Source organism: Bufo bufo, chromosome 7 (genome assembly GCF_905171765.1).
Source record: "Bufo bufo chromosome 7, aBufBuf1.1, whole genome shotgun sequence".
NCBI classification, from domain to species: domain Eukaryota; kingdom Metazoa; phylum Chordata; class Amphibia; order Anura; family Bufonidae; genus Bufo; species Bufo bufo.
Genome location: NC_053395.1, coordinates 223563684 through 223586005, shown reverse-complemented (window position 1 = coordinate 223586005; position 22322 = coordinate 223563684). Strand labels below are relative to the sequence as shown.

The following is a 22322-nucleotide window of genomic DNA, read 5'->3' as shown; positions in this document are numbered from 1 at the left end:
GTGCAAACCACTCGGGTCTTGTCGTCAGCACATTGTTTGAAGAAGTGCCATGCCAGGGAACTCCTTGAAGCTGCCTTTGGGGTGCTCGGTCCCAGATGGCGGCGGTCAGTAGCAGGCGGAGTCTCTTGGCGGCGGGTGTTCTGATTTTGCCCACTGCTCCCTCTTTTGCTACGCTGTTGGCTCGGTCTCACCACTGCCTCTTCCTCCGAACTCTGAAAGTCAGTGGCACGACCTTCATTCCATGTGGGGTCTAGGACCTCATCGTCCCCTGCATCGTCTTCCACCCAGTCTTGATCCCTGACCTCCTGTTCAGTCTGCACACTGCAGAAAGACGCAGCAGTTGGCACCTGTGTTTCGTCATCATCAGAGACGTGCTGAGGTGGTATTCCCATGTCCTCATCATCAGGAAACATAAATGGTTGTGCGTTAGTGCATTCTATCTCTTCCACCCCTGGGGAAGGGCTAGGTGGATGCCCTTGGGAAACCCTGGCAGCAGAGTCTTCAAACAGCATAAGAGACTGCTGCATAACTTGAGGCTCAGACAGTTTCCCTGATATGCATGGGGGTGATGTGACAGACCGATGGGCTTGGTTTTCATGCGCCATCTGTGCGCTTTCTGCAGAAGACTGGGTGGGAGATAATGTGAATGTGCTGGATCCACTGTCGGCCACCCAATTGACTAATGCCTGTACCTGCTCAGGCCTTACCATCCTTAGAACGGCATTGGGCCCCACCAAATATGGCTGTATATTCTGGCGGCTACTGGGACCTGAGGTAGTTGGTACACTAGGACGTGTGGCTGTGGCAGAACGGCCACGTCCTCTCCCAGCACCAGAGGGTCCACTAACACCACCACGACCATGTCCGCGTCCGCGTCCCTTACTAGATGTTTTCCTCATTGTTACCGTTCACCACAATAAGAAAAATATTATTCGGGCCAATGTATTGAATTAAAATTCAGGCCTTTTTTTACAGACACCTAACACTATCTGGCTATCTATTTATGTACCGTATTACACTAATACAGGCACAGCAGTAATGACAGATTTAGCTGAATTTAAATTTGAGGCATATTTTTTAGGCGCTGGGTGACAGGTATACGTTTAATCACAGAATTAGACTTGGATCTGCACTGTAGCGTGTGTGTGAAGTTCTTGAGAATTACCCTATCAGCACCTTGAATCTAATATACCCTTTTAGGGATAGATTTAAAGTAGGCCTGATACAGCAGAAACCACTAATTTTGAGAATTGCAAATTTGGGAATTGTTTTTCAACCCAGAACAAAAACTGTGCTTTGACGGTCACTAAAAATAACTTGACCAGCTAAAGCAGTACAGATTTGGATTAATATAAATGTGAGGCCTATTTTTTAGGCGCTGGGTGACAGGCTCAACTTGCCCCTGATGTAGTATATGGCCAAAAAATAACCACACTATTGATGGTTAAATGCACTTGGGTGACACAGGCTCAGCCTGCACCTGATGTAATATATGGCCAAAAAATAACCACACTATTGATGGTTAAATGCACTTGGGTGACACAGGCTCAGCCTGCACCTGATGTAGTATATGGCCAAAAAATAACCAGACTATTGATGGTTAAATGCACTTGGTGGCAGCTTGTGCTGGCGCACAACAAGCCACAAAATGGCCGCCGATCACCCCAGAAAAAAGTGACTGAAAAACGCTCTGGGCAGCCTAAAAACAGTGATCAATTGAATATCAGCAGTTCAATGATCCACAGCTGTAGAACGATCACTGAATGAAGTCTTTTGGAGGAGTTAATCTGCCTAATCTCGCCCTAACGTCGCAGCTGCAACCTCTCCCTATGCTTGAATCAGCAGAGTGACGTGCAGCGCTACGTGACCTAAGCTTATATAGAGGCTGGGTCACATGCTGCACTGGCCAATCACAGCCATGCCAATAGTAGGCAAGGCTGTGATGGCCTCTTGGGGCAAGTAGTATGACGCTTGTTGATTGGCTGCTTTGCAGCCTTTCAAAAAGCGCCAAGAAAGCGCCGAACACCGAACCCGGACTTTTACGAAAATGTTCGGGTTCGGGTCCGTGTCACGGACACCCCAAAATTCGGTACGAACCCGAACTATACAGTTCGGGTTTGCTCATCCCTACTCTGGTCACTAGGAGAGGCAAAATGTCTACTGTGTAATGTTGTACATCAATGCAAAATCAAAGACAAACCCACTGACTTTTCAAGCGAAATTATGTTTTATATGATGTTATCACTGACAAAGCCATACAATAATTTGGAAAGAATTAACAGACATCTGTACAAACAGAAAAGTGAAAGCATAAGGTCTATATTCTATTTAACGTAAGCAAAAAAATGGCACATATATTTATACAAGTGATAACATTAACAGCACATGGATACAAAATATAAAGTATATTTCCATCTATATAAATACAGAGAGGGGGTATTCTCTTCCTTTTTTATCTTATTTTTATCTTTTTTGAATTTTTTTGTTTCTTTTTTCTTTTTTCTTTTCATCGTTTTGGTTACTGTTTGCTTGGTTGATAGGTTGTGACGCAAAATATATAACGTAAGCATGTTAAGAGAACCTGGCGAATCTAGCTTCCACCGAGATGGAAGACGGTTCAATTGGGCAGGCATAATTTTTTGCAGTGGCAACAAAGTTCTTTGCAAAGCACAGTGGAGGGTGAGTTGATTGATAGAGGAGATGGAGATGCATATTTGATCCTCCAGCAACTGAAGTATTCATGACCCATCAGCAATAACATAACATGTAAAGACTTGAAGGACAAAAGAAAGATTTCATTGATTTTCTTTTTTTTTTGCAGCAGCATATTTGAGTGAAAAAGTGAGAATATGTGGAATATGAGATGGGTGATTTCTGTACACATATTAGGAGATCATGACACAATATAGACTATCTCCATCATATTTGGTGACCCTCGATACAGATACTGCTTGAAACATTATTTACAGTCTCAGTTGAAATTACTAAGTCTTCAAAAAATTGGAAGAAGAAAAAAAACATTTATTTGGACCAAGCCACAGGAGATATTCTTCCAGAAACTATGCTTATAATTTGATCTTGTAGAGGGCCATATCTGAGATCAGTATTACCTCCTTGCCCAAAAATTTGGGTAGAAGAACAATGGAAAAACAACACCTAATGAAAGGTTCTCCTAACTTCTTCCACAAGTATGTTTTCATTTTTCATAAAAGCATTCCCAGAAAGAACACAGATTTCAAATATGGTCCAAATTTTTTAAAATAAGACATAGGAGACATTTTTTTTTATCAAAAAAACTATAGCTTAAGGGGTAGTCTGCCTAAATTCATCCTCTGACATGCCAATAGATGACTTGGTGAAGGTCGACCAATCATGCAAGACTTTTTAGAACCCAAACAATTCTTGACTAGGAATCACCAACGTAAGTCTTTTGATAGTGTGCCACTGATTTTAGTCGCACTGTATTGAGTATTTCGTTTTAGATTTCATTTTTGATCTCAAACCAGAAGACTAGGACACAATTTCCAAAGGACATTGAGATACATTTATGGATTGAAATACGGAGATATCTATAGGTCAATGTAAGGTTTAGTTTGTTAACTAACTCTGTTAGTGAATCTATTAAGGCTTTTCGAAATATTCAGCAATGCTGTGGAGACCATGAACTGGCCAAGAGGTGAAGACCAGGTAGTCCTTATATACCACATCTCCAGAAAAGTGGTCTGTTAAGGCAAGATCAGGCAACATATGTTCTCGGTCTTTGGTTATTAGTTCATACATCAAAGGCTTTATGTGTCCAGTGTAGAGCAAGCGATGCACCCTGTAAGGCTACAAGGCCGAGCGATCACCATAGAAGAGACTTCAACAGCTTAAGGTCCCTTCTGGTGGAGGCCACGTTCATTAGTGGCATGCGTGTTTGTGTGACTCCAACTGCCTCCCCCCTCCCGTAGAATAAAGTATACTCTTTCCATGTGTGTGAGATCACATGCGTGAATAAGAGAAGTGCGGTCACTTAAACATCATATATCTATTACACGTGATTCTATATGCTATTCATTCATGTCTTGCAAAGCAAGGTCCGCAGGATTGCATTCATGGGCATTGAAGAACATGGGTAAACCAGTGGTGAGGACGTTGACAGATAATGAGGCAGCATAGGTAGAATATCCTGGCCTGTAGGCTGATGGGAGCTTAGCAGAACCCTACGCTGAGGCCTTGGGAAATATGGACTATTAAAGCTCCACCAATGGTCAATCTCATCCTTAGGTCTTAACTTGAGTTGTTTCCAATCCAAGCCTTTACTAGAATATAATTTCATTATATAGGCGTAGAACCACAACTGTTTCCTAATCCTCGTCTTCAATGGGAATGACGGCTCACACGGGACCTTCAAGGGTACAGGCTCTGACATCAGCCTCAAAGATGGCGTCCACCTTCACAAGACTTCAAATTACCAGCGGATACTTTGTGACTAAAGACAACCAATTTAGTCTTCTGAAGGGTTATCTAAAGTCATGCATATTAAAAATGTCATGTGACCTATCTATGGGGTATGGTGCCCCCTGGAGGACATAAATTAGCAAAAAATTTTAATTTTTAATAATTTTTTCCCCCAGCCAATAGAGCTACCATTGCACAATCATATCTATATAAATCTGATGCCTTAGAATTCAGGCCTGTACCCTGGAATAATATATTAAAATGCTTCTGCATCGTGGCCACCTGGAATACTGAATCAAAAAAGCTAAGCTCGTCACAAAACACGGGTTATCTTCTCATTAGTAACACATGAACCAGCAACCTTCTAAACACTGCATGAATTCTTTCACACTTAGCACCCATTTGCTGCAGGCGGCGATCCTTGCAGCCAGAGGGGTGAGAACATAGGGTGTTTGCCAGGCACTTTGTACTAACCCCCTGACTCCCCTCCCCCCTCCCCCTATCCATAAGCCAGGCTGTAACCTTCACCGCCAGGTTGTTACGCCTGTAAGGCACGAATGGGATAAGTCCTAACAAGCAGGGGACGATAAGAGGGTCACAGGGGTGACATAGGTGCCATCTTTATGTCACACCAACAAGAACGACAAGTTCTTGGATTCGCACCCAAAAAATAAAATACGCACTCGCACGCCTTCCCCAATAAAGCCTTACCCCCCAAACCCTCTCACGTACAAAGACTTTCTGCACACAAAGCAAAAAAATACTGATGATGAGACGTCTGCCCAGGGTGGTCATCTGACCCAAGAATCCATGACGGGGTTCATAGGGTCAGGTCATTACGCTGGGGAACACATGGCAGTAATGGATGCCCAAGGTACACCCATGGTACTGTTCAAGTCTATATTGGCATGGGTCTCTAGTTATGGAGCATTGAATACCAGGGAACATGCTGGAACTTGTAGTACCAGCCAGAAAGCTCCTGTATGGAGGAATGAATACTGTTGTAACTGCTCTAGAAATGACTGAATAATACTGCAACGTAAAGAATCCTGACGGGGTCCGTATATTATATAGGCGGTGGGTAGATCTACCAAAGTGCAAACTAAAAATCCTATAAAAACCTTCTAGTTTCAGGTTTTCCTCCTTCCCCTCTGCTGTCCCTTGGTATACACCATATATATTGCACTAGGGACGCTGCTCTTTAGGCTTCTATTATATAATATTAATCTATAAAATTACAATTTTACATAAAAGCAGTAACGATTTTCCAGATTACCCAAGCATTCAGGGCTAGATTCACTGCTATCGGAATGCAGCAGATCAGCAACCTCTGCCGTCACCGGCGCGTTTCATGCCTATGGGTTTGTGGGTCCGTATCTGAATCGCTGGACTATAAAAGGTGCAAAAATAATCAAAACGTTATTATACACATAGCGCACTTTAGTAGATCTGGACCCGAGGTCAGACAGAAATGAAATGTATGTGGGATGGAAATCTGCTGCCCAATGCCGGGGGCTTCCATCTACCGTATGTGCCTATGTCACAGAAAGCAGAGTTACAATACAGGCTGCATGAATATAGCAATACCAGGCTGTATATACAAGCAATTCCGAGTCCGGGTGACGCCAGTTCTTTAAACCTCCTCTTCTCCGTGTGACGGTGGTCGAAAGCAATTGTGTCCCACGGGGTTGCAAGTTCTGTGCGCTACCCCTGTAAATGAACCGGCTCCACCCATAGCCCTTTAACACAGCTGTGGTTTCGCTTCCATGTATTATGGAATTGTTACAAGATAATATGTGGTGAAAATAACCCCCAAACCATCAGCGTCTTTACAAGGCTTTGACTCGAACCCTGGGAGCAGGGGGATCAGTAGTATAGCGGGAAGAGGTGCCCACTAGTGGCGGGTTATGATTAGGCAGGTAGGAGGTCTTCGTCATGGCAGCTATATGTAGTAGTCTGGGGTGCTGTAAGCAGAGGCCTTTGTGGTTTTACAGTGCTGAGCAGATTCATGTCCTAGCGCTTATTGCACAGTAGTAATGGATGGAGGTTAAGGTTCCGTCACTGGATCTTCACTTAATAGGAAACATTATTTCCCGCGTCGGCTGCTGAGTATATAAATGCATTAGAAATATCATGTAGGTTAATACTGCGCCTGTCTGATTGGGGCATGGACCATAAGTCTGGATTCTTCCTGCAGAATTGTGGGATGATGGACATTGGTCTCATTAAAAGCCATGGGAATGCAGCCTATGTGCTCACTAGAGTGCAGTGACATCACCGGGGATGCAGCCTATGTGCTCACTAGAGAGCAGTGACATCACTGGGGATGCAGCCTATGTGCTCACTAGAGAGCAGTGACATCACCGGGGATGCAGCCTATGTGCTCAGTAGAGAGCAGTGACATCACCGGGGATGCAGCCTATGTGCTCACTAGACAGCAGTGACATCACCGGGGATGCAGCCTATGTGCTCACTAGAGAGCAGTGACATCACCGGGGATGCAGCCTATGTGCTCACTAGAGAGCAGTGACATCACTGGGGATGCAGCCTATGTGCTCACTAGAGAGCAGTGACATCACCGGGGATGCAGCCTATGTGCTCACTAGAGAGCAGTGACATCACCGGGGATGCAGCCTATGTGCTCACTAGAGAGCAGTGACATCACTGGGGATGCAGCCTATGTGCTCACTAGAGAGCAGTGACATCACCGGGGATGCAGCCTATGTGCTCACTAGAGAGCAGTGACATCACCGGGGATGCAGCCTATGTGCTCAGTAGAGAGCAGTGACATCACTGGGGATGCAGCCTATGTGCTCACTAGACAGCAGTGACATCACCGGGGATGCAGCCTATGTGCTCACTAGAGAGCAGTGACATCACCGGGGATGCAGCCTATGTGCTCACTAGAGAGCAGTGACATCACCGGGGATGCAGCCTATGTGCTCACTAGAGAGCAGTGACATCACCAGGGATGCAGCCTATGTGCTCACTAGAGAGCAGTGACATCACCGGGGATGCAGCCTATGTGCTCACTAGAGAGCAGTGACATCACCGGGGATGCAGCCTATGTGCTCACTAGAGAGCAGTGACATCACTGGGGATGCAGCCTATGTGCTCACTAGAGAGCAGTGACATCACCGGGGATGCAGCCTATGTGCTCACTAGAGAGCAGTGACATCACTGGGGATGCAGCCTATGTGCTCACTAGAGAGCAGTGACATCACTGGGAATGCAGCCTATGTGCTCAGTAGAGAGCAGTGACATCACTGGGGATGCAGCCTATGTGCTCACTAGAGAGCAGTGACATCACTGGGGATGCAGCCTATGTGCTCACTAGAGAGCAGTGACATCACTGGGGATGCAGCCTAACTACCCACTAGAGAGCAGTGACATCACCGGGGATGCAGCCTATGTGCTCACTAGAGAGCAGTGACATCACCGGGGATGCAGCCTATGTGCTCACTAGAGAGCAGTGACATCACCGGGGATGCAGCCTATGTGCTCACTAGAGAGCAGTGACATCACTGGGGATGCAGCCTATGTGCTCACTAGAGAGCAGTGACATCACCGGGGATGCAGCCTATGTGCTCACTAGAGAGCAGTGACATCACTGGGAATGCAGCCTATGTGCTCAGTAGAGAGCAGTGACATCACTGGGGATGCAGCCTAACTACTCACTAGAGAGCAGTGACATCACCGGGGATGCAGCCTATGTGCTCACTAGAGAGCAGTGACATCACTGGGGATGCAGCCTAACTACTCACTTAAGAGCAGTGACATCACTAGGGATGCAGCCTATCTACTCACTAGAGAGCAGTGACATCACCGGGGATGCAGCCTATCCCCTTGCTAGTCTGATAAAATCACTAGGAATGCAGCCTAGCCATTCAGTAGAAACCAGTGACATCACTGAGATTGCAGCCAATCCACTCACTAGACACTGATGACATCAGAGAGAATGCAGCCTATCCACATGGCATCACTAAGGCCCCTTTCACACGAGCGAGTTTTCCGCGCGGGAGCAATGCGTGATGTGAACGCATAGCACCCGCACTGAATCCGGACCCATTCATTTCAATGGGTCTGTGTACATGAGCGGTTTTTTTTCACGCATCAATATGCATTGCGTGAAAATCGCAGCATGTTCTATATTCTGCGTTTTTCACGCAGCCCTGGCCCCATAGAAGTGAATGGGGCTTCAGTGAAAAACGCATTGCATCCGGAAGTGCGGATGCAATGCGTTTTTCACTGATGGTTGCTAAGAGATGTTGTTTGTAAACCTTCAGTTTTTTATCACGCGCATGAAAAACGCATTGCACCAGCGCGGAAAAAAACGGAACAACTGAATGCAATCGCAGACAAAACTGACTGAACTTGGTAGCAAAATGGTGCGAGTTTAACCGAACGCATCCTGAACACATCTGGACCTAATCCGTCACGCTCGTGTGAAAGAGGCCTAAGTGTCAGCCTATCCATTCACTAGAGAATAGTGACATCACTGGAAATGCAGGCAATCCACCCACTAAATACTGATGACATCACTGAGAAAGCATTCTGTTCATTCACTAAAGACTGGTGACATAAATGAGAATTCAGCCTGTGCATTCCCTACAGAGCGATGACATCACTATCTATTCCCTAGAGAGCGATGACATCACTATCTATTCCCTAGAGAGCGATGACATCACTATCTATTCCCTAGAGAGCGACGACATCACTATCTATTCCCTAGAGAGCGATGACATCACTATCTATTCTCTATTGAGCGATGACATCACAGAATGCAGCACTAAAGCTGTGCAGTAAAATAACGCTCTCCCTAAGATCTCAATGAGTTAATGAAGGCACAGTCTCAGTGTTCTCAGATGTGGAGGATTACACTGTATTTACCTAATATGAAGACGAATCTATAAAATAAATACAAGATGGCGGGCAGCTGGTATTCTCACATGGAATATCTGTCTTAATTGTTGCTTGCCAGCTTTGTGCCAACTTGCCGGACAGTAACATACAGATACACAGCCAACACCATTTACTGTCTCTCAAGAAGATCCCCCTCTTATAACTGCAACCTTCATTCCCACCACTAGGTGTCAGGCATGTCACTGGAAATTCCCATAGAATTGAATGCATTATTTCCAAACCTTCTCCACCATTGATACTGTGGATGTTCATCCATTTCTGTGGTCTTAAAAAGCCAGTAAATGTATGTAGCTCTGTACAATCAACGCATTTATACAAAATATAACCTCATTATAATAGATTTCTAGACAATTCAGTATAAATTCTGTGTACGCTACATAGGGTTTATATATGCACTTATATAGCTGTATATATCCTTTAGCATCTGCAGTACGGTATTGTCGAGTAAAAGAAACACCTCAGGGTTATAATGCTGTCGATGAGCCGACCCATGAGCCAATAAGATCTCAGCCGCCGTGCTGGCAACTGTTCGAGGGAACGCAGTGATACCGCCATTTCCTCATTTGCGTCAACTGTTCTTTTGCTTATTATTTCAGGGTTTTGTTTTTGGTTTGTTGCTTATCCTCCCGTCGGAGTAAATGGACCCCACTTCACTTCCCTTTTCCCATAATGCACTTTCTCTCTTGCCATCTTAAGAGTCTACATTTCAGACATCAGGCTGGTTCACGGACAGGGGACGCAGGGCGGGAGGAGTTCATCTTTTTTGTAAGCCGATCACACGAGAGACAAAGTTGACGATGGCAGTGGCCGGTTGGATGGGATCCAGCTCGGCGAACAAGTGGCAGACGTTGTCGGTCGTGCTTCCTTGTTTTCTGGCCACAAAGCCGAATAATCTACGGGAACAGAGATAAGAACGTGCATCAGGACTGAGTCACCGTAACCAATAGAATAATTCAATTTCTCAAAACTATTTTCAAGATATCTGCTTGCTGTCAGTGATTTCAAATGACTCATCCCTACATCCAGAGGCTAAAAAGTCATATAGAGCTAGTATTTCTCACAGCTGAGGTTTGGTTACAATTGTATCCAGTCTAGACTATCTTCTGGAATCCAGACTGATACATCTCAGCCAGCAGTGATACATTGTAGCAATCTATTCAGACAGGAGGAAGGTTTCTGCTGATGATGTGTTTAACAAACAGAGGATTGTCTACACTAGATACAATTGTAACAAACCCTCAGAGGAGAACAGAACTTTAGCCTCTGGACCTTAGAACGGAAGCCCATATTGCAGAGCACAATGGCGCCAGGACAACTGCATAAGTAAATAAGAAGGAGCGACGCTGGCGGGTGCAAGGCGAATCTAAGAGGTCTGCGCCCCCTAATGTGAACACAGCAGCACACAGCAAACTAGTGAGGAGAGCAGAACGTACTTAGCCGGGGTCCCATCTGTCTTCATCCACCTGGAGAAGGAAAAGTGGCACATGTTAGTGTCTCAGTAATCGGGTGATGTTCACGGGGCGAGAGACGTTAAATCACAGCAGCCCCCGTCATGTCAATTAATTATCACAAATTATACTAAATCTGCAAATCTATCACTAATCAGACAGGGAGGATCCCATAAATGAAATCCGTCATCCCAGTAATTATACCAAAGCTTCATGTACATTACACACAGGTGACCCCCGATACTCACTTCCTCTCCTGGGGATCTAAATCACAAAATGTGATCGTGTTCAGTGGATAATGTCTCCTGAAAAACAGCCTGAAACACAAAAAAAAACACAGAAATGTAATAAAGATATATATTATATCACTGATAAAGTTATCCAAGGTTTACCACAGTAATATTCCTGCACCTAGGAGCAGTATTATAGTAGTTATATTCTTGTACATAGGAGGTAGTATTATAGTAGTTATATTCTTGTACATAGGAGTAGTATTATAGTAGTTATATTCTTGTACATAGGAGGCAGTATTATAGTAGTTATATTCTTGTACATAGGAGCAGTATTATAGTAGTTATATTGTTGTACATAAGGGGCAGTATTATAGTAGTTATATTCTTGTACATAGGAGCAGTATTATAGTAGTTATATTCTTGTACATAGGAGCAGTATTATAGTAGTTATATTCTTGTACATAGGAGAAGTATTATAGTAGTTATATTCTTGTACATAAGGGGCAGTATTATAGTAGTTATATTCTTGTACATAGGAGCAGTATTATAGTAGTTATATTCTTGTACATAGGAGCAGTATTATAGTAGTTATATTCTTGTACATAGGAGAAGTATTATAGTAGTTATATTCTTGTACATAGGAGCAGTATTATAGTAGTTATATTCTTGTACATAGGAGCAGTATTATAGTAGTTATATTCTTGTACATATGAGCAGTATTATAGTAGTTATATTCTTGTACATAGGAGCAGTATTATAGTAGTTATATTCTTGTACACAGGAGCAGTATTATAGTAGTTATATTCTTGTACATAAGGGGCAGTATTATAGTAGTTATATTCTTGTACATAGGAGGCAGTATTATAGTAGTTATATTCTTGTACATAGGAGCAGTATTATAGTAGTTATATTCTTGTACATAGGAGCAGTATTATAGTAGTTATATTCTTGTACATAGGAGCAGTATTATAGTAGTTATATTCTTGTACATAGGAGCAGTATTATAGTAGTTATATTCTTGCACATAGGAGCAGTATTATATTAGTTATATTCTTGTACATAGGAGCAGTATTATAGTAGTTATATTCTTGTACATAGGAGGCAGTATTATAGTAGTTATATTCTTGTACATAGGAGCAGTATTATAGTAGTTATATTCTTGTACTTAGGAGCAGTATTATAGTAGTTGTATTCTTGTACATAGGAGCAGTATTATAGTAGTTATATTCTTGTACATAGGAGCAGTATTATAGTAGTTATATTCTTGTACATAGGAGGCAGTATTATAGTAGTTATATTCTTGTACATAGGAGCAGTATCTAGTAGTTATATTCTTGTACATAGGAGGCAGTATATTAGTTATATTCTTGTACATAGGAGCAGTATTATAGTAGTTATATTCTTGTACATAGGAGCAGTATTATAGTAGTTATATTCTTGTACATAGCAGCAGTATTATAGTAGTTATATTCTTGTGCATAGGAGCAGTATTATAGCAGTTATATTCTTGTACATAGGAGGCAGTATTATAGTAGTTATATTCTTGTACATAGGAGCAGTATTATAGTAGTTATATTCTTGTACATAGGAGGCAGTATTATAGTAGTTATATTCTTGTACATAGGAGCAGTATTATAGTAGTTATATTCATGTACATAGGAGGCAGAATTATAGTAGTTATATTCTTGTACATAGGAGCAGTATTATAGTAGTTATATTCTTGCACATAGGAGCAGTATTATATTAGTTATATTTTTGTACATAGGAGCAGTATTATAGTAGTTATATTCCTGCACCTAGGAGCAGTATTATAGTAGTTCTATTCTTGTACATAGGAGCCACTATTATAGTAGTTGTATTCTTGTACATAGGAGGCAGTATTATAGTAGTTATGTTCTTGTACATAGAGGGCAGTATTATATTAGTTATATTCTTGTGCATTGGAGGCAGTATTATAGTAGTTATATTCTTGTACATAGGAGCAGTATTATAGTAGTTATATTCTTGTACATAGGAGCAGTATTATAGTAGTTATATTCTTGTACATAGGGGGCAGTATCATTGTAGTTATATTCTTGTACATAGGGGGCAGTATCATTGTAGTTATATTCTTGTACATAGGGGCAGTATCATTGTAGTTATATTCTTGTATATAGGGGGCAGTATTATAGTAGTTATATTCTTGTATATAGGGGGCAGTATTATAGTAGTTATATTCTTGTACATAGGGGGCAGTATTATAGTAGTTATATTCTTATACATAGGAGCAGTATTATAGTAGTTATATTCTTGTACATAGGAGGCAGTATTATAGTAGATATATTCTTGTACATAGGGGGCAGTATTATAGTAGTTATATTCTTGTACATAGGAGCAGTATTATAGTAGTTATATTCTTGTACATAGGAGCAGTATTATAGTAGTTATATTCTTGTACATAGGAGCAGTATTATAGTAGTTATATTCTTGTACATAGGAGCAGTATTATAGTAGTTATATTCTTGTACATAGGAGCAGTATTATAGTAGTTATATTCTTGTACATAGGAGGCAGTATTATAGTAGTTATATTCTTAACCAAATGTATTTTTATTCAAAGTAAGTAAGGCATATCAATCGATCACAAACCATAGTAGTTATATTCTTGTACATAGGAGCAGTATTATAGTAGTTATATTCTTGTACATAGGAGCAGTATTATAGTAGTTATATTCTTGTACATAGAAGCAGTATTATAGTAGTTATATTCTTATACATAGGAGCAGTATTATAGTAGTTATATTCTTGTACATAGGAGCAGTATTATAGTAGTTATATTCTTGTACATAGGAGCAGTATTATAGTAGTTATATTCTTGTGTATAGGAGCAGTATTATAGTAGTTATATTCCTGTACATAGGAGCAGTATTATAGTAGTTATATTCCTGTACATAGGAGGCAGTATTATAGTAGTTATATTCTTGTACATAGGGGGCAGTATTATAGTAGTTTTACAGCAAGACACGGAGGCTTCGTATTGCTTACTCCTTCTTTACTTCCACCAATAGCAGCAAAGGAGAAATTAACATAATCAAAACAACAATGGATCCTCCCCTAACAGATCCTATAATAAGCAGTGTCCTCTTTATATCTTTCTCTTTCTTTGCTGCTCCACCAAAGCTAAGTGATCTATATGTGCGATTATGTGATTTTGGATTGGGAAGCAATTATGTCTTTGCATGGTATTTTATTACTTGCCTAGTAGATTTATATATACTGTTCTGCCTGTAACAGGGTCTCCCCTCTTTCCCTTCATTTGTGGAGATTTTATCACAGTATTACTGTATTCCCATACACCTATTGCGGCCTTCATCTGGGGGCCGTTCCCCCCCCTCCCTCTCTTTCCCCTCTGCTTTGTTTCATCGGCGGTTTTTTCCCCTGTATCCTTTCCTTTTGGGGTGTGTTGCCTTGACCCCCCTCCTCTCCCTCTACCTTTGTCGCCGCTCCGATTCCTCCCCGCTGGTTTCCGGCGGCATAGGTTCTCGGCGGCATATTTCTGTAGCTTCCGCGGCTCCGAGATCTCGCGAGATCTCGGCGGCCATCTTGGGAGCTCCCGCCCGTCCTCTCGCGGGATTTCGGAGCGCTCACCAGTGCCTTCCTGCTCTACTTCGGCTACGCATCGGCTCCTACTTCACTGCGGCGCTTGGGGTGATTAACCCCTGCTTAGGTTAGTTGTCTGCCAAAAAAATTAAGCACCATTAGAATAGGTACCCCCATAGTTACCCTGCATTTAGATTTTAACTCAAAAAAATAAACGAGATCATGTCCTCAAACCGCTCTCCCGCTGGGCCTAATCCCCCCCCACCCACAGGGGACCCCAGCCTGCCAGGCATGAGTGCACAGGCCCTGGAGCTACAACGCTCAGTGTCTAGTGCCATTATAGAGGCCATGGGCTCCATGTCCTCAATGATCTCTCAGACCATATCCCAGGCCTTATCTGCCCATGCTCCTGGCCCCTCTAATCTAATGCCTACACCCACTACCCCGCAGCCTACCATTGAACCTCCTGCCCAGGAGACATTGACTGGTGTGATCCAAGCCACCCATGATAGCGCGCTTAGATCGCGCAAAAGAGCCTTACCGCGCCAGGCAGAAAGGGCGCGAACGTGGAAATGTGCTAGAGCACAAACTGATGACATTGATTCTGATAATGAATCGGACATGGAGGCTTATGCGGAGGCAAGTGACCACTCTGATGGAGTGTTAGAGATGGAACCTGAGTTTCCAAGCACCTCAGGCCCTAGGCCTTCCACATCTGGGTCTGTGGGCGCATCCACCTCTGCCCCTAACACGGCATCTACCCTGGTGGATCCTTCTGGCAACCACACGGCATCTACCCTGGTGGATCCTTCTGGCAACCCACTATTTGACCCTGATGCCCTCCACCACCCTAGGTCGGCGGAGTGGATGCCGGTAGCTCATGTGAGCGACTACCTGGAGCACTGGGTGCGTCGTCCTCTCAGCAAAGAGGCGCGCAGCAAGCTCCGTGCAGAATGCCCTAGACCATTGATCCCCAACAAGGTCTGTGAAACGCCATCTGTGGATCAAAAGATGACACAGTTTTTGGCAAAAACCGGCTGGAATCCCCGTAAAGGGCTGGATTCCGCTATAAAGAGTTGTCAGGACAAGCTCCTCGACATTTTTGGCCCCCTCGCCAAAATCTTTGAAATGGCCGAATCGGCCAGAGTGGACTGCTCTCCGATTGATCCGGAGGAGCTTACTGGCTGGATACAAAGAGCCATTTGCATTGCGGGCAGCACCAACTCCTCCCTGTCCATTGAAAGGCGTAAAGCCATTCTGTTTAAAATTGACCCTAAATTGGCCAACCTGGCACTCACTGAGACAGGGAAGGATGCTCAGGGTCAACTGTTCGGGGATTCCTTCATTAAGGACCTCAGCAGGTACGTTGGAGCATTCACCGCATTGGACAAGGCCCAGTCCTCCATGAAAAGGGTATTTCAGGGACGGGTCTCCACTAGGGCCGGCAGTAGTAGGGGCCGCCTGTCCGGCCGCTCCAGTTATCAAGCCCGCAGCTCGGGCAGAGGCGCCTACAACCAGAGACCTCCTTTCCAGGACCAAAGGAACCCTCCCTCGTTCTTCCCGGCCAGAGGCGGCCAATGGCGTTCCAGGTCGGTTAGAGGAAATCCGAACTACAGAAAATCTTTCGGTAAGTCTTTCCCCAGTGGGGACTTCTTTCACTCCTTGTGTAGGGGGCAGACTCCGTCTATGTTCCCACGTTTGGTCCAGCATCACATCAGATCCATGGGTGCTGAACACTGTGCAGGGGTTCCACATAGAACTTACGAGTTCGCCAGATCTCGTCCCTTCTCCCCCTCCCCTGGCACTACCAGACAGGGAGCTAGTGGACGTAGAACTTTTTTCCCTCTTGCACAAGGATGCGATAGAAAGGGCCCCTCCTACCCAAAGGGGCGTTCTCAGCCACATTTTTCTAGTTCAGAAAAAAGGGGGACAATTTCGTCCGGTCATAAATCTCCGGGCACTGAACTCTGTGGTGCGCTACCGCCACTTCAAGATGGAGGGGATTCACCTCCTTCGGGACTTGCTGATTCCGGGGGACTGGATGGTAAAGCTGGATCTCAAAGATGCCTATCTGACGGTCCCGATTGCCTCCTCCTCCAGGGATCTTCTGCGCTTCCTGTGGAAGGGCGAAGTGTGGCGCTTCACTTGCCTACCGTTCGGTCTTTCCTCAGCGCCTTGGTGCTTCACCAAGTTACTGCGCCCAGTCATGGCCTGGCTGCGGAGCCGTGGGGTTCGTCTTGTCATATACCTGGACGACATCCTCATTATGCACCAATGTCAGTCGTCTCTGCTACAACATCTCCAGTGGACCTCGGATCTTCTGACGGGTCTGGGTTTTCTACTCAATCTCGAGAAATCCTGCCTCACACCGACTCGACGTATGGAGTTTCTGGGCTTCACGGTGGACTCTGTCGCGGAATCTCTCAGTCTTCCTGCAGAGAAATTGCGGACGATACGCAAGGAGTTGAGACATGCTCTCTCAACTCCCTCCCTATCCCTACGCCACCTGGCTCGCATCATTGGACTACTAGCCTCCTCTATCCAGGCAGTCTTTCCCGCTCCGCTCCATTATCGGGCTTTACAGCGCCTGAAGATCGCCCACCTCCGTGCCGGGGCCTCGTTTGCAGACGCGGTGATTCTGGATCAGGAAGCTCAGGAGGAACTTCGTTGGTGGTTGAGCAATTTGGAAGCCTGGAACGGCAGAGCAATCTTCGGATTCCAACCGGAATTCACGGTAGAGTCGGACGCGAGTCTCCAAGGCTGGGGTGCCCACTGCGAGGGTATCTCCACTGGGGGTCGATGGTCGGAGTCCGAGACCCATCTTCACATCAACGCTCTGGAACTTCTAGCGGGTTCGTTTGCCATCAGGAGTTTCACCAAGGGCATAGCTCATGCATGCATCCGTCTACGCATGGACAATGTGTCGGCGGTTCGATACGTCAATCACCTAGGCGGCACTCAATCGGCCACCTTAGCCCGACTGGCGAAGGAGTTCTGGTCCTACTGTCTGTCCAGGGACATCATGATTCAAGCGGAGTACCTGCCGGGTCTTCACAACTACAAAGCGGATCGGAGTTCCCGATGCTTCACGGACAGCAGCGACTGGAGGCTGAATCCGGAAATGTTCTCCACAATCTCGGACATCTGGGGTCCTTGCTCCATAGACCTTTTTGCCTCCCGGCTCAATACTCACCTGCCCAGGTTCTTCAGCTGGCGGCCGGACCCGGAAGCAGAAGCGGTGGATGCGTTTCTACAGGACTGGTCCTCAGCCCTACATTACGCGTTTCCACCGTTTGCCATGATTCCGAGGATGTTGCTACAGACTCGGCGTCAGGTGGCGGAACTGGTGGTGGTGATTCCCTTTTGGGGATCTCAAGCCTGGTACCCGATCCTCCTAGAACTCCTGGTCGATGTACCTCTCCTACTCCCGACGCGGACGGATCTCCTCCAGGACCCTCTGGGTGCTCCACATCCCCTGCTGGTCGAGGGATCCCTTCAACTTCTAGTGTGCCGAATCTCAGGACTCCAGGAGAGGTCGAGGGAATTTCGGAGGCAACTAGACGCCTCCTGGACAACGCTTGGGCGCCCGGCACCCGAAAATCTTACCGGGCAGCTTGGGGATCTTGGGTTAGCTGGTGCATGGAACGGGACCTGGATCCCGTTTCGGCATCTGTAACCCATTTATTGCAATTCCTGACATCTCTTTTTGAAGCAGGGAAAGCTTATCGGACCATCAATTTGTTCCGTTCTGCGATTTCCTCGACTCATCAGGGATTTGATGGCGTTCCTGCCGGTCAACACCCTTTGGTGTCTCGACTTTTACGTGGCTCACGCTTGGCTCGGCCTCCTCGTCCACGTTTCACCACTACGTGGGATGTTTCCCTGGTCCTGTCTTTCCTCTCTTCCTGGCCCGACAACGCGGCTCTTTCCCTTCGTCAACTGTCAGCCAAGTTGCTGACCCTTTTTTGCCTGATCTCCTGTAAGAGGGTCTCTGATGTCAGGGCTCTGGATCATGATGCCAGATCCTTTACTCCCGAGGGTGTTACTTTTAACATCACGCGGCGTACCAAGACCAATATTCGGTCTGTGTCCTATCCCAGTTTTCCGTCTTCTCCGGCGCTCTGTCCTGTAGCTTGTCTACGGGAATATGAGTTACGCACTCGTCCTCACCGTTCTGCGGACATTCCGCAGCTTTTCCTCTCTATTCGCCATCCCTTTGGCCCGGTGACCAGTCCCACTTTGGCGCGTTGGATGAAGTGGGTCATGTCCCTTTCTGGGATTGATACGGCGGTCTTTACCGCTCATTCACCCAGGGGCGCGGCTGCTACTGCCCTGGCAGTTTCGGGGGCTCGTTTGGAGGACATTCTGCGTCTGGCTGACTGGTCTAGGGCCACGACGTTCACAGAGTTTTATTTCCGTCCGCCCCCTCATGTGTTTTCATCTATTATTGAGCAGCTTTGAACTTGCAATACGAAGCCTCCGTGTCTTGCTGTAAAACTAAATGATTTTCCTATTTCATGACGTAAAGTCATAGTTTTATTAAAGACACGGAGGCGAGTATTGCCCGCCCTAGGTTTCTCCTGCCCCCCCCCTATTATTATTACTGTTATGGTATTATTATTGACTATTACGCTGTATCTGTTGTTATTTATGATATTTTACCGTTGAGGTTTGTTATGGTTCTATTTCAGCGACCTTTTTAATGTACGACCGTTATAGGGTCGAGATTGCGTATTTGTACCCATGTGTTTACACTGGCTATATTATTTATTCTGTTTCAGGTTGAAAACTCCTTGGCAGATGGAATTCCAAGTTGTTTCAGGTTTCCTGAGATGTTAGCCATGTTGGCTTGAGTTCTTCAGTTGGAGGGACAAGAATGGTCGGTGTCGGAGCCAGTTCCAGTTCGGTTCGTTTTCGGGGATGGTTTGACGGTTGGTGTCGTGGATTCAAAGAAAGAGGAAGATATAAAGAGGACACTGCTTATTATAGGATCTGTTAGGGGAGGATCCATTGTTGTTTTGATTATGTTAATTTCTCCTTTGCTGCTATTGGTGGAAGTAAAGAAGGAGAAAGCAATACGAAGCCTCCGTGTCTTTAATAAAACTATGACTTTACGTCATGAAATAGGAAAATCATTTAGTTATATTCTTGTACATATGAGCAGTATTATAGTAGTTATATTCTTGTACATTGGAGGCAGTATTATAGTAGTTATATTCTTGTACATAGGAGCAGTATTATAGTAGTTATATTCTTGTACATAGGAGCAGTATTATAGCAGTTATATTCTTGTACATAGGAGTAGTATTATAGTAGATATATTTTTGTATATAGGAGCAGTATTATAGTAGTTATATTCTTGTACATAGAATGCAGTATTATAGTAGTTATATTCTTGTACATAGGATGCAGTATTATAGTAGTTATATTCGTGTAAATAGGGGGAAAGTATCATTGTAGTTATATTCTTGTACATAGGGGGCAGTATTGTAACAGTTTTCGAAACTTTTTCTTTATTTTCAGTCTCTTTACTACATTGTGACAGTGCTCATCTTCCTAACGCTATTTTGAAATATCCTCAGCATTTTCCCTGCAGACATTCAGTAAATCAATACGTCTTTCTTACTTTCTCTGATTGTCGGTCAAGGTGATGCCTTGAGCAGAGACTTTAAAGTGAACAATAGTTGCGGTGGGTTGGGGGTCAGCGGACAGTGTCTCTGCAATGGTCTTGGCAATGGCCTGAGGTCCTGTGAGTGATTCCATGTCAATTGAATTGACAAACAGCACGTTGCAGGCTGCAGGGAGAGATTAGTGTTAGTAACAGGATCATTATTACTGCTCCACCCTTTAGTCTCATGTTAAATTAAAAGAAGATTTTGGGACCAGAAGTGCTGGAACCCGTTAAGAGTATGCTCTTCCAGCACGTCCGCAGATTGGCAAAACAGTATTGCCGCTAGTGATGAGCAAAGCAAGCTTAAGATGTTACATCCAAAGATGCTTCGTTCAAAACATTGGATTAATACTGTACGGAGATCCGAATGCATGGGCTCCAGTGAGCCGAAGTTAGTTAAACGCGAAGACGCACGTTACTTCGTTGAATAACTTCGGTAATTGATTTTTAAAGTGGAAACCTTTTTAAAACTTGAAACAAAACTCGGCGTCGGTTCCGAGGTATCAGTCGGTTTTAAGTTTTAAAGTGGTTTTCCACTTTAAAAATCACTTACCAAAGTTATTCAATGAAGTCACGTGCGTCTTCGCGTTTAACTTACTTCGGATCCCCGAAGCCCATACATTCTAATACTATACGAAGATGGAAGTTGCATCCAAAGTTTTTACCAAAGCGACTTTGGATGTAACATCCGAAGCTTAATTCGCTCATCTCTAGTTGCCAACAATGGGGTCCATCTGGTTTGGGTCGATGTTTACCAAAACTCTTGTGAAGAGTTCATGTCAGCAAGGTCAACATTTTATAAAAGGGCATCTGTCAGCAGTTTTGCACCTATGACACTGGCTGACCTGTTACATGTGCACTCATATGGGCATGGGACCAACACAGATACCTTCAGCTGCCAAGTGCACATGTAAGGCTACTTTCACACCTGCGCTATAAATGCAAACGATGGTATCCGTTGAGTACGGATCCGTCTGCATAACTTTAGTACAAAAAAGTCTAAGTCAATGGGGATCCGAACTTCGCTTTATTATTTTCCGTTATAACATGGTTATAACGGAAAATAGCTTTTTCAGATCTGAGTTTTCACGATCGTGAAAACTCAGATCCGACAGTATATTCTAACAGACCCCCCTCCCTCCCCAGTATTAAAATCATTGGTGGCCAGTGCGGCCACCCCCTCCCTCCCCAGTATTAAAATCATTGGTGGCCAGTGCGGCCCCCCCCTACCCCCCTGCAGTAGAGTCCTGGCTGCCATGGTAACCGATCGGAGCCCCAGCAATTAAACTGGGACTCTGATCGGATCTGCCGCTCCGCTGCCACCAATGATGGGGAGGGAGAGGGGAGGCCGCACTGGACACCAATAATTTTAATAGGGGGTGGGAGGGGGTGGGGGGGCCACACTAGCCACCAATGATTTTAATAGCGGGGGGGAACGCACTGGCCACTAATGATTTTAATACTGAGGAGGGAGGGGGGTCCTGATCTCTGCGGCACCTGAGGGGTTAATTGTGCGGATCACAGCCCCCTGTAAGAGATCGGGTGCTGCCTCTGTGTTAGAATATACTGTCGGATCTGAGTTTTCACGCTCTAACTCAAATCCGATGGTATATTCTAACATAGAGGCGTTCCCATGGTGATGGGGCCGCTTCAAGTTAAAATATACCATCAGATTGGCGAAAACTCCGATCCCATGGTATATTAATAGGGACTCCTGACTTTACATTGAAAGTCAATGGGGGACGGATCCGTTTACAATTGCACCAATATTGTGTCTATGTAAATGGATCCGTCCCCATTGACTTACATTGTAAGTCAGGACGGATCAGTTTGGCTCCGCACCGCCAGGCGGACACCAAAACGCTGCAAGCAGTGTTTTGGTGTACACCTCCAGAGCGGAATGGAGGCGGAACGGAGCCAAACTGATGCATTCTGAACGGATCCTTATCCATTCAGAATGCATTGGGGCTAAACTGATCCGTTTGGGGGCGCTTGTGAGAGCCTTGAAACGGATCTCACAGGCGGACCC

At 44.9% G+C, this 22322-nt stretch overlaps 1 protein-coding gene across 15 annotated transcripts in view; it reads right to left on the bottom strand.

Moving 5' to 3' along the window:
- Positions 1-8803: 8803 nt before the first annotated feature.
- Positions 8804-22322, bottom strand: part of TNS1 (tensin 1) — a 423340-nt gene continuing 409821 nt past the window's right edge. For all 15 annotated transcript variants that reach the window (XM_040439494.1, XM_040439493.1, XM_040439496.1 and 12 more), the window contains 4 exons: positions 20249-20417; positions 11060-11128; positions 10797-10826; positions 8804-10256 (listed from right to left, as the gene is read on the bottom strand). In XM_040439494.1, the coding sequence (XP_040295428.1) occupies positions 10118-10256; positions 10797-10826; positions 11060-11128; positions 20249-20417 (407 nt within the window). In that variant the 3' untranslated portion in view covers positions 8804-10117. The remainder of the gene's footprint in view (positions 10257-10796; positions 10827-11059; positions 11129-20248; positions 20418-22322) is intronic.